This window comes from Atractosteus spatula, chromosome 12 (assembly GCF_055471065.1).
Source record: "Atractosteus spatula isolate fAtrSpa1 chromosome 12, fAtrSpa1.hap1, whole genome shotgun sequence".
Lineage (NCBI taxonomy): Eukaryota > Metazoa > Chordata > Actinopteri > Semionotiformes > Lepisosteidae > Atractosteus > Atractosteus spatula.
In genome coordinates, this window is record NC_142717.1 from 16,890,075 (window position 1) to 16,903,304 (window position 13,230).

Genomic DNA, 13,230 nt, shown 5'->3' on the forward strand with positions numbered 1-13,230 from the left:
CCTTCTAAACTAAAAATCAGTGTTAGTGAGTTCTAAATAAAGAGGTATCCAGGTAACAGTGAAACGGGCGGACAGTCTGGGGAGATCGCCCGTTTTCCATGTAAATAGTTCCCTGGTTCCGCACCCCTTGGTGTTTCTCTCGCTCTCTCTCGGATCACCTGATCATTAGCTCGAAAGATTTCAGTGCTTTGTGTATATTCTAATGGTAGTGGGGGCAGGGTGTGTGGGAACAGGTTTGGTTGAAATTGCATTGGAGATCTATGTTCTTCACACCTGAAACATTTTCTCTGAAAGCATTTTCTTCGCAGTTTAACCGATCTTGTTACAGCATGTTACAGTTTACTATTATTAACCATATGAATTTTAAGTGCTTAATGTAAAATCTTGTAAAAATATATTTTCATTGTTCAAATATACATCAAGTCTGACTATCATATAATAAGTTAAATACAAAACTAAAGAAAAAATAGGGTTAAATATAATTCAAAATATTTTGCTAACAATGTTAACTGTTTATGAATAATAAAATGTATTAACTAAGGAGTAGGATGGCACAGTTGTTAGTATGTTTTTTGTTTTGTTTCTTTTTCATAAATACAACAGTAGTACCTGATGTCTCAGTGGCTTTCAAAATTAAATTATGCATGCAAACCTGTGAACTAGAAAGATAACTAAGATATCCATCCATTTATAATGGTGGCGAAGTGGTTAGCATTGCTATCTTGCAGCACTGGGGTCCTAGGTTCAATTCCTGCCATCCTGTGTGTGTGGGGTTTACATGTTCTCTCTGGGTTACATGGTTTTTCTCCATATGTGTGATATGACTCCCTCTCGCACTCCAAAACATACTGGTAAGTTAATTGGTTTATGGGAAAACTGGCCCTGGTGTGTGTGTATTTGTGTCTGTCTGTCCTGTGATGGACTGGCGCTATGTCCAGGGTGTATTCTGCCTTGTGTCCGTTGCTTACTGGGATAGGCTCCAAATCCTCTGTACTGGATAAAGAGATTAGAAATGGATGGAAGTAAAGGCACTGTGTGGATGGAACTATACACAGTGTTAGAAACCCACTATGAAATGGCAGCATCTCACTGAGAATAAAATATTTTATAGTGCTGGTTTAAGGAAACAGCCTTTCCACCTCTCTTGCACATCAGTATCCATACCTAGTTATTTAAACAAATTTCCTCTAATTATAAACATCTTAATATGCTGGCTCTGTGGATCCGCATCAGCTATGTTTGCCCATTCCTTCAATTCATGTGCATCCAACACACAGTTCAATGCCAGCAACTACACATAATCTAAAATACAATCCTTATTTCAGTATCTATGTAAACATATAGTCTGTTAACTTCATCATCTTCATCAAAAGTATGCCTAACCCCATTAGGAAGTGTTCTTGTTATAAGTGTATTCCTCAGCTTTCCCCAAATTATCTTCTTCTTGCCAACATCTCTAGTCTTTTATCCTGCAATAACTCAGCCAACACTTAAATCTCCAAAAGCTGCTTGTGTTAATTTCTTTAAATCACAAATATCATGTGTAAATACTGGCCATGTAATACTCTGCATTGTGGAATAATAGTTTATTTTAAAGGGAACTAGAGAAACTAAGAACTAGAGAAATCAAGAAAGGCTTTTTTTCTAGAATGAATAAATGCACATCCTGTTATCTGGAGAAATTAAATCCACACTGAGCAATCTTCAATATGTTCAGAATATGACAGCAAGAATCCTATCAGGGATGCATTACACCTGTTTTCAAGTCCTTGCACTGGTTACCTATCAGATTTCGAGTCAACTTCAAAATCCTTATCCTCCTTATATACTGTCCTACAACTGTTATTATTGATCACCGAATTATTGTACTTGACATGACTTCATTCAGCCTTTCCTGAACGTCTATGACAAGCAGAGAGAGTGCTGTTTCTGGTGCGATCTTTTGCAGCTGACATTTCACTGTTTCAAACGAACAAGAAATTAGATTGCTCATAAATCAGTTATTCTATATAAACACAGCGTAATTGCCCTCCGAAAATCCTCTTTTTCTTGTTCGTTTTAGAGACCTTGATCGAAACTGATTTTAGATGTCAGAAAGGATTTATTTTCTCTGTATTTCCTACATTGCTTTGTCGAGATTTTAACTTTATATCTAACTTTATATCTAGGCTCAGATTTCAACTATAAATCGTACAGTAATTAATAGCAGTAAATACTGATGTTTTGCGCCCTCTTACCACAAAAATATATGTTTTGTAGTTGGGATTAACTTTATTTCGTACGCGTAGCTACTCCGATTCGGACACCGAACAGTTAAAGATGGCGGCAAATCAGACACCCAGAGAGAGGGGGGGGGGGCGTCTTCTCGCCTCCATAACTAAAATGCCAAATAGGAGTGGCTTAAGCGACATACACAGTCGTGTAACTGACAGTTTGAGGTAGCCTATCGTGTAAATTTCGCTTTGTTGCTGATAGGTTAAGCTTTCGAAACTCTGCCCCAAAGTCATGTGACTGATTTTTCGCCCTGTTTCGTTGGTTAAACGCAATGATCACAAGCACCACCATGGCAACTGGGATGTGTAGTTTTTAATTCCGTTTGAATTATAACTGTACGTACTGTCTTCATATTTGGCCAGGGCTTTAAAGAGAAGGCGCGCCAAAAAATTTCGGTGCCGTCGTCTCCGCTTTAAAGGTACCCCCGTGCTGGAAGAATTTGACCTCGGAACGTTTGCCCAGCGTAGTTATAGTGGACATAAAAACAAGAGTTCGCTGGCATTATATCATAGAAGACAGACCGGCGCCAGACCGGTAAATGCTTGATGAACTAGGGATTGGACAGTTTCCAAGTGCTTGTACAATTGATGGAAATGTTCAAATAAATGTGCAAAAGAAATAAACAAAATAATCATTTATTTCTTTATCATATTGGCTAGCTAATGTCCTCTCTTTGCTAGTTAGTGGCTGTGTTTCTGCGTTGGGTAGCAACGGGTGACTGTTCTCAGGCGGAAGATGTAAACAGCTTAATTTTCGTGTTAAATAATTTTTAAAAATTAAAATTCATTCTTTACAGCAATCACATATTTGGGTACCGTTTCATAAAACTTTCATGCTTAAAATGTTTAGGGAGAAATGGAAGACTGGTGTGTATTTTTTCTTTAAACTATCAAGACCAGCCATACACAGTACAGTTTATGTACATACAGTAATGTTTATGTTCCTAAATTAATATCGTTTATGACCTTCAGATGCATTATGCTCCTCTTCTTTTTATGCTCAGCTACTAAAACTTCCCTTTAGTGGTAAAATTCCATATAAATATTCAAAACTAAGCGGATTGAAATGTGCACAGTAAAGACATTAAATGATTAAATCTTTTCACTACCAACCAATGCACCACGAGTGCCCCTGTCGGTCATTTTGGCCAGCCAATCACTTACCGCGGTGCCCTACGGTGCCCTGCGGGTTGGTTACTGTACCGCGGGTTTTTACCGCTCATTTTGAATGGCTGCATCTGTAAGTCCCTATCAGCATTGCAGATCTTGACACTGGAATTTTTGCCCATTGTTCTTGGTAAAATTGCTCAAGTTCTTTCAAGTTGGATGGGGACCGTTTGTGAACAGCAATTTTTAAGTCATTCCACAGATGCTCAATTGGATTTAGGTCTGCTCTTTGACTGGGCCACAACAGGACATTGACCTTTTTGGTTTTAAGCCACTCCAGTGTGGCTTTTGCTATATGTTTTGGGTCATTGTACTGTTGGAAGATGAATCATCTTCCAAGTCCCAGTGCTCTTACGGATTGCAGCACGTTTTCCTCCAGTATTTTTTTGTACTTAGCTCCATCCATTTTTCCTTCTGTCTTTATGACTTTTCCAGTCCCTGCCACAGAGAAGCATCCCAAAGCACGATGCTGCCACCACCATGCTTCGCTGTAGGGATGGTGTTCTCAATGTGATCTGCTGTGTTAGGTTTGCGCCACACATAAAGTTCAATTTTGGTCTCACCAGACCATAGAATCTTCCTCCAGATTGTTGAGTCTCTCACATGCCTTTGGGCAAACTCCAGCCAAGATGTGATATGAGTTTTTTTCAACAAAGGTTTTCTTCCTGCCACCCTCCCTTACAAGCCAGATTTACAATTTAGTGTGCGTGCTATTGTTGTCTCATGTACAGTTTCTCCCATCTTCATCATGGAGGACTGTAACTCCTGTAAGTTGCCGTAGGCCTCTTGGTGGCCTCTCTTACTACGGCTCTTTTTGCCTGGACACTCAGTTTTGGAGGACGGCCAGTTCTGGGCAGATTCACAGTTGTTCCACATTTTCTCACCTTTTTAATGATGGACTTCACTGTGCTTTGAGGTATATTCAATGCCCTGGAAATTTTCTTATATCCTTGCCCTGACTGGTATTTTTCAAGAACCTTGTCTCAGATTTGCTTGGAATGTTTCCTTGGAAACGCACTAAGTGGGAAAGCTCCCAGACACAGGTGTATTTATTCTGAAATCATGTGAAACACCTCAACTACACACAGGTGGACTCCAGTCAAGTAATTATGTGACTTGGAGAAGAGAGTTGGTTACTTCAGAGGTAATTTAGGTGTGTCAAAGCAAGGGGGTAATTAATTTAGTAAAATGTCTGGATTTTTGTTTCACTTTGACATTAGAGAGTACTTTGTGTTAATGAGTGGCAAACATTCTCAGTTAAATACATCATGGTTCCATGCTGTAACACAATAAAATGTGAAAAAGTCCAAGGGGGGTGAATACTTTTGCACGTCACTATATGTTTTGTCACTCTTTACCTGACATTGACACATGGTGTAACATCTTCTACTGTCTTACAACAATGTTTAACAAATGTCACACTCAGATCAGGTTACTCACTTGGTTTAAAAATGTGTTTGATTTCTAAAGTGTTTTAGAATATCTCAACACCCTTGCTGTGTCTCTTTGCATCAGATCCTACATGAAAGCAGAAGCAGAAGTCTTCTCTTCTCAATTGTTTTGTGTCTGGCATTTTGTCTGGCATAGTGTCAGCTCTCTGTAGAAGCCTACCTGGACACACTTCCACTGTAGCAGCGTCAGTGCTGGAGTAGCCCTTGGCATCAGTGACGTGCAGCTGGAATATGTAAGTGCCTTCCACCAGGTTGGTGAGGTGGAGCACGGCCTGGTGCTCAGAGCCATAGATGACATCCTGCACACAGGGAGACGAGATCAGCCTGGAACTCATACGGTAAAGAGAAGAACAAGGTATGCCTTCCAAACACTACCAGCACAATACGGCCAGAATGTCACTATTCGTCCTTTTTTTCAGTAATACAGAAATATGCACTAAAGCCACTGAAGGAGTTCAAAGAAGAGTGATCACTAAGATTTCTGAGCTTAAAAGCATGATGTACACATCCAGGATAAAGGCACTGAATTTCTTTAGTCTTCAACGTAAATGTGAAAAAGTCAATCTAATTGACTTCTCCAACCTCAATAGTGAAAATAAGGTTTACAGAGAGAGACAAAGGAAGGCCAAATGGAAGTTAAAATGGTTATCCTGTTTGTAATTTCACATGTACAGTACCTGTAATGTTTATATACCACTATCCAGTCTTTTATTAGAAAAAAATTAAAGGTATCTTATAAAAAAGTGTAAATTTATTTTTTTTGGACTTGAAAAGCATCATATGGCTACCCACTCCAGAAGCTGGGCTCTGTCCGTCCCTGACCCATCTATATGAAACAATGCCCTGGTCATCAGTGGATGCTGATCCATCAAGAATGACGGAGTTATTTGGCAGGACGAGAACATGGCTACCTCCAGCACGGGCCACTGGAGGAGCATTTTTCTCTGAAAAACATTACACACACAAGAATAAGACTAATCAGAATAATGGAGGAGAGTAGGCAGTGATTCTGTGTTAAAATGCTTAATAGTAACCCACAGTAAGAGTAGACAAACACTACTGCTTTAACATTAGAGATATGTTTTCCTATGGCCGCACGTTATTGGTATTTTTAAGAAAGTTGGGCATTCTATTTGCCCAAAGTATGTTAGGCATCTCCCTGTTGTTATACAATTTTTAAACTATTTTAAAGATATTTTTGTCTTTATTAAACAATAATAGCATTATTAACTTCACCTTCATTTAAAGGTCACATGGCTATCACTGCATGATAAAGGTGAACACTAGGGGGAAGAGGATTTTCAAAACAAAGAAGAAAACAAAAGATAATTATTTTTAATTTTTATTAGCCTGGCCACTTGAACGTCCAAGTCCGGTTCTTGAATTTGGTTGTCAGTGGTGTGAGTGGAATCAGGACTTACTTTTAAGCTCTTAAGTGGAAGGTAGGAGCACTGCGATGCAGATCTCACCTTCTTTGAGTGTCACAGTGATGATGCCATCGCTGGTCAGGCCCTGCTGGTCTTTCACAGTCAGCCTGAACTTGTAAGTGCCAATCCTGAGACCTGTCACAATGGCCAGAGGTTTGTCTGCCTTCTCAATCTTTACACCAGATGGGCCACTTCAAAACAAGAACAGTGCTCATGGTAATTATTTTGGTACCCCATGACATTGAAGAACCCCTAAAATCCATCCGCTCAATTTATTTTTACCTATTTAGCACAAGACATAGACATATAAAATAAAATAAAAAACTCCCTTTATTTATCTATCAAGACCATTTGAGTTGCTGTCAAACCTAGCATCTAACTGAGTGGATTACATCTGAAAGCAAAAAATAGTACAATAATAATAATAAGTAATAGGTTTATTCCATGCTGAAAAAAAGAAGAAAGAGAACACAACGTTTCGGCCGTGGAGCCTTCTTCAGGTGTTAATAATAATAATGCAATCATGAAAAATCTTAGGTGCTATTATTTGTTTTCATATACGGTGACTTGCTAAAACGTTAGTGAAATTACAAAATGATGTATACACTTTTATTAAACTTCAGCTTAAACATCAATGCTCCAACTAATTATACACTGTAAAATGGAAAGATATAGCTGTTAAATGTAAGCATAACATAAAAGAGTTGTAAAACTGAAATGTATTTATTGCATAAGCATAATCTGCAAGTCTTTTGGGGTAACTCTATCAACACTGCACGTTCCAGGTAAAGTTTTTGCCCATTCTTCTTGGCAGATTTGCACCAGTTCTCTCACGTTTTCAGTCAAGAGGGGATTGATTATGTGAGCAGCTTTCAAGTCTTTCCACAGATTCTTAATAGCTTTATTCTTAAAATACTTAAGTATAGCTTTGGCTTTATGCTTTGGGGCAGTTTTGTCCCAGTTTTAGTTGTGAAACAGGTTTTTCCTTTACGGTTTGCCAGTATTATGCTCCATTTGTGTTCCCATCAGTCTTGACAAGATTCCCTGGCCCTGCTGATGAGAAGCAGAACTTTAAAATAATTATGCCATCCACCAGGATTGACAATAGGGATGGTAGTGATTGAGTAAAGCACTATTTTAGGTTTGCGCTTTTCCATTTTGACCATAAAGGTACAGTTTTCTCTTCTCTGACTATAGAACCTTTTGTATTTCATGTTTTCAGTATCACATAGGTGTTTTGTTGCAAACACCATGCTGGATTTGAAATCCTGTCAGTTTGGAGGGACAGCCTGTTCTAGGTTGTGTATGAGTGTCCTCCACTTCTTAATAATCAACTGTATGATGCATAAAGAGATATTAAGGGTCTCTGAAATATTTTAATACCCTTCTAATAAAATAAAATGTCTCCATACAACTTCATTGATTAGTTGTTTTCAGTGCTCATTGGTTTTCATGGTTGAATCATTACTTGAAATTAACTACCTGACTGAAGGACCAGAGTTAGATGTGTTTATTTTGAAATCATGTGAACCAATGTTATTGCAGACAGACAAAGACCACTCAACTAATTTTGTGGCTTATTAAGGTATTTTCTTGTACCTAGATTAATTTATGTTTGCCACAGCAAAGCATTTGAATACTTAAGCAATCGTGGCATTTCCATTTTTTCTTACATATTTATTACCTATTTACTTCTTTCTTTTTGGACTTTGCTTTGGATATATAAAGAATATTGCAAATATTAATTGCTACTTCAAAGTTTCACGACTGCAATCTTTAAAGAAACTAATTGTTAAAATTGTGCAAGGGTCTAAATAACATTCTGAAGCACTATACATGTTCTTTGTTGGCACTTTGAAAAAGGCAAATATTGTACAGAAGCAAAATGTTATGTTCAAGCAGAGTCTGTTCATTTCTGTTCAGTTACATTTATCTGCAACATACAGTAATAATCCTGCAAAAACATACATTAGAGAGTCTTAATCTGAGCTTTAATTGTGGTAAAATTAGCCAACAGTTACAAAGCTCTTTTTGTACTTCCAAATATCCCAAGCAGTGACCAAAGAGCATCTGGTACACAACTGTGGTCTGACATAGCCCCAGTGGGAAAACACTTCCACCACACTCATTTTTACATGAGGGATTGAAAAGCAGTATCTCCTGCCAAGCACTGGGTCACCCTCTAAATGGACACTTTGAGGCAGTGAGCTTGAATGCTGTGTTTCAACCATTTTTTCAGAATTTAGATGAACTCCTCAGCATTTACAGTGTGACAGTGGCCTGCTCGTTATTATCTGACATAAGGGTGACCCCATAATTAAAACCACCACTGTGTGCTACATGTCAGACAGATTTTGCCACCAGGGTAAGCCAGTTTCATGCAGCACTCTGCAGCCGGGAAACATAATGTATCCCAACTCATGTGAAGTACCTTATACAGTCCCAGAGGAAAGACACAACTCCCTGGTCATCAGTGCTGCGACTGCCATCCAGTGTGGTGCTCTCTGCTGGGAATGTCAGCTCTTTATCTGGGCCTACGACTGCCTGGGGTGGACTGTTGTTCTCTAGCAACACAGAGAATAGCACAGGTTCAGCACACAGCCACCCCCTCTTCTTCTTTAATGAAGAACTTTAATGGATCAAACTCATACCATTACAACAACATAAAGCTCTGCTTTTCATCAACACAAAACAAACTCATGCCTGGGCTTTGGATTGCTTACCAGGCTGCACAATGACAGTGACCATGGCTGTGGCCTGCTGGCCTGCCGAGTCAGTAACAGTCAGTTGAAAGGTGTAATCTCCCTCCTGCATTGCTGACAGCTGGAGGTAAGGAGTTCTCACACCCTGGAGGATACACAGAATGGGCAATAAGAATGTGCAATAGAAACAGAAAAATCACACTCAGAAGAAGGATGTGGCTTCAAGCCTCTTGAAGTTATAACCCCAACTGAAGTATTGTTTTATGTGCTCATCAAACCCTCCACTCTACTAATAGGAATGGATCATTTACTTGAAAAGCACTGGGAAAATATTCCTTTGAGAGCCTTAACACAAGAGCTCCTGCTGAACATGTTTCCCATTTCCTCAGCAGCCAGTCATCAGAGCGCTGTTTGATGGAGACCACCATGCAGAATGCTGCAGGCAGGGAAAACAATTGTAAATTGAACTCATATATTGCATTTTATTCACCTGTAGACATTAATTGTTCTACTGTAATTGTATTGCAACTTCTACATTTTCAGGAATCAGGAAGGTCTTTGTATACTGTATAAGGAATGTCTGAGAAAAGCTGAGTTTGAGTTGTGTTCAAGTTAAGTCTGTAGTATAGTCATTTTAGTGAGTTTAGTTTCTTAGTTCAAAGGTTGTAGTTTATAGTTATTAGAATTTCTATACAATAAAGTAGCCATATAACCCTGCAGCTCACAGCTGGCATCCCCTGAAGCTCAGCAGGTGTGAGCCTGAGTGGTACCTGGATGGGAGATCTCCTGGGAACAACTAAGGTTGCTGGGGCCAGTAGGGTGTGGTCACCCTGTGGTCTGAGTGGGTCCTAATGCACCAGTATAGTGACAGGAACTCTATACTGTAAAAAGGCATTGTCTTTCAGATTAGATGTAAAATCTGAGGTTCTGACTCTCTGTGGGTGTTAAAAATCCCAGGGTTTTTTATGAAAAGAGTGGAGGTGTAACTCCAGCGTCTTGGAAAAATTTCCCATTGGTCTTTACCAATCATGGCCTCCTAATAATCCCCATCTATGAATTGGCTTCATCACTCTTTTCTCCTCGTCACTGATAGCTGATGTGTGGTGAGGGTACTGGTGCACCATGGCTGCCGTCGCATCATCCAGGTGGGGCTGCACATTGGTGGTGATGGATAGGAGTCCCCATTACTTGTAAAGTGCTTTGAGATGAGTGTCCAGAAAAGTGCTATATAAGTGTAAGAAATTATAATAAGTGTAAGGAATTATTATTAATAGGACTGAGACCTGGGGACTGTTCTGGACAGGGCACATTAAACTTGTCTCTTACTCCTGAAGCTAACCATGCATTACCTATCACTACCAAAGTCTACTAATGTGACTGGAAAATCAAATTTTGGCCAGTGAGTGTAGAATGCCAGACTGTTTAAGTAATCTTAATGCTGTGTATAAGCAGCAAGAACTGCAACGGCCTCTGTTTCCTTTTATATTTGGACTCTCTTTCCATTTGCTGTAAGGCTTTTGAAGACTCACCTGTATGGCCACCACTTTGCCCTTGCTGGCGGGGCTCAGTGACCACTCATAGCTGACGATGCCATGGTCATCACTGCTCTGGTTGCCGCTCAGAGTGATGTAGTTGTGGGGTAGTGTGATGGCCTGATTGGGGCCAGCGTTGGCCACCGGAGGGTAGTCTGTGGGCTTGTGCACCAGCACTGTTGCAGTGGTGGAGTTTGCAGCTCCATCAGAATCAATCACTGTCAGCCTGAGAGGTAGAGAATAACAGCATTATCTCTGACCCAGATTTCTAACTTCCTTGCCAAAGTCACAGAATCAACAGCAGAAGGAGAGGGCTTTGTTCACTGGACAAAACTGTGATTGATAAATCATAAATTATAATCAACAGAGACAAAATAATGTGCCATTAAAAAGGAAATTGTTCAAATGTCATACACCTGATGAGTTTCTACAGAGGAAAAAAAATTCTCTCTGTAAAACTCATACTGAAATTTCAATTAAGTGATGCTAGCTTGAAGTCCTTTATATCCTATGGTTAAAAATAGTATACAAAATTACATATCCAAATAATCCCAAAATATTCTTACCCAGATTGTGAATCATTTAATTAATCATTTGCTCCCATGAATAGGATCTGAATGTCTCCAGATTTAACAAAGCTATTATAAGATGAAGTCTAAATTCCACACCATCTGTGGTTTAGGAGTATTTTTACAGAAAAGTGTTAAAACACATTTCTATAAAAAATGACCTCAAGGTTCTTCACACAGATGGAGATTCTCTAATGCAACTAGTGAGGAAGATCATAAGAAAGAGTCTTGACAATTAATAGAATTGATCATAACTATGATCAGGAATTCAGTGTTCCCCAGACACAATGAAGAACCAAGGGTGAATGAACTAAAACACAGTCAACTAGGCTCTGTATGTCAACAAGAAACTTTAGAATCACCATAAAGAAATAAGTGCAAGCAATTTTAAATGTTTCTGGACAGCACTGTCCAAATCTGTTGTGTATAAGCTGAGTTGTGGTTAAAACATGCTGATATATTTTTCAGTCAAATTATGGAACCCTTCCAGAACCTTAACTACAGTAGGTTGTGGTTTTAAGCCTGTGCTGTAGTCACTGTTGCTGTACACTTGAGCAAGATAAGTTAACCGACACTGCTGGGGGTAACCATGTAACCAGGCAACCCACTGAAGCTAAGCAGGTGTGAGCCTGGTCAGTACCTGGATGGGAGACCTCCTGGGAAAAACTAAGGTTGCTGCTGGAAGAGGTGTTAGTGGGGCCAGCAGGGGGTGCTCACCCTGCAATCCTTGTGGGTCCTAATGCCCCACTATAGTGACAGGGACACTATACTGTAAGGTGCTGTCCTTCGGATGAGATGTAAAACTGAGGTCCTGACTCTCTGTTGTCATTAAAAATCCCAGGGTGTTTCTCGAAAAGAGTAGGAGTGTAACCCCGGTGTCCTGGCCACATTTCCCATTGGCCCTTACCAATTATGGCCTCCCAATAATCCCTTAGTAATTGGCTTCATTACTCTGTTCTCCTCCCCACTGGTGTGGTGAGTGTTCTGGTGCACTATGGCTGCCGTCGCATCATCCAGGTGGATGCTGCACATTGGTGGTGGAGGGGAATCCCCATTACCTGCAAAGTGCTTTGAGTGGAGTGTCCAGAAGAGCGCTATATAAGTGCAAGCAATTATTATTATTATTATTACTGTCCCATCTAGGACAGAGGGAGTTAAGAAATCTCACTCGGCTTAATACTAGAGAAACCAGGATGAGCTCCGGCATGACAAGCTTTTAGGCTTAAGCATGGACTTATTTGCTGCAGGACTGCCGTACCTAAAAGTGTAGTTCCCAGGCACAAGGTCAGACAGGTGCAAGATGGCAGTATCTGCAGAGGCCTTCTGTTCCCTCAGTGGACCTGTTACCTCCTCCCAGTGGTAGCTGACAATCTTGTCATCATCAGTGCTTTCTGTGAGACACAAGACAGAACCACATTTAAATATATTTAGTTGCTTTTTTTAACTACTAATTTGCTTTTCCAAGCCGTGTAAGTACTCAGTAACCTGCTGCACACTGCTAACCTTAAATATGGACACATACTGTTAACTTTAGATACGGACACATATTCAAGAGTTTTTATGTGCATAAAGTGGGTCCCCACCTACATGTAAAATAGGTGGGTAGCTGTGTCAGCATGAGTAGGCTGCAAAGGAACAAGTAATAGGTTTATTCCATGCTGAAAAAAAGAAGAAAGAGAACACAACGTTTCGGCTGTGGAGCCTTCTTCAGGCCTCTTCACACCTGAAGAAGGCTCCACGGCCGAAACGTTGTGTTCTCTTTCTTCTTTTTTTCAGCATGGAATAAACCTATTACTTGTTGCTTTACATGTAAAATAGTTCCTTTGGGATGAAAATTCTATACAAAATCAAGAAACTATTATTGTCCTGTTAAATTACTGTTTTACACATCAGAAATTACTGTACTGCTTCAGATTACAGGGGCTACTGAACTCATTTTTATTGGATATGGGAGTATCCTGGATGACTAGAAGCATGCATTACAGAATTATAAAAGGGAAGAGACATACGGCTGCCATCAATGAAAGTCGAGGTTGTTGGAAGTGAGATCTCTTGAATCCAGGGGGAGGCGATGGCTACAGGGGGCTGATTGACTTGAGTTGCTACAGG

General features: G+C 39.8%; 1 protein-coding gene across 1 annotated transcript in view; it reads right to left on the minus strand.

The window, feature by feature from the left end:
- The window catches only part of kiaa0319 (KIAA0319 ortholog), a 56,442-nt gene that overhangs the window by 21,794 nt on the left and 21,418 nt on the right, over positions 1 to 13,230 (minus strand). The window contains exons 7-14 of the mRNA XM_088929145.1: positions 13,131 to 13,223; positions 12,380 to 12,512; positions 10,550 to 10,778; positions 9,042 to 9,165; positions 8,750 to 8,882; positions 6,361 to 6,509; positions 5,684 to 5,835; positions 5,052 to 5,190 (exon numbers count right to left, since the gene is read on the minus strand). Of these exons, the coding sequence (XP_088785271.1) occupies positions 5,052 to 5,190; positions 5,684 to 5,835; positions 6,361 to 6,509; positions 8,750 to 8,882; positions 9,042 to 9,165; positions 10,550 to 10,778; positions 12,380 to 12,512; positions 13,131 to 13,223 (1,152 nt within the window). The remainder of the gene's footprint in view (positions 1 to 5,051; positions 5,191 to 5,683; positions 5,836 to 6,360; positions 6,510 to 8,749; positions 8,883 to 9,041; positions 9,166 to 10,549; positions 10,779 to 12,379; positions 12,513 to 13,130; positions 13,224 to 13,230) is intronic.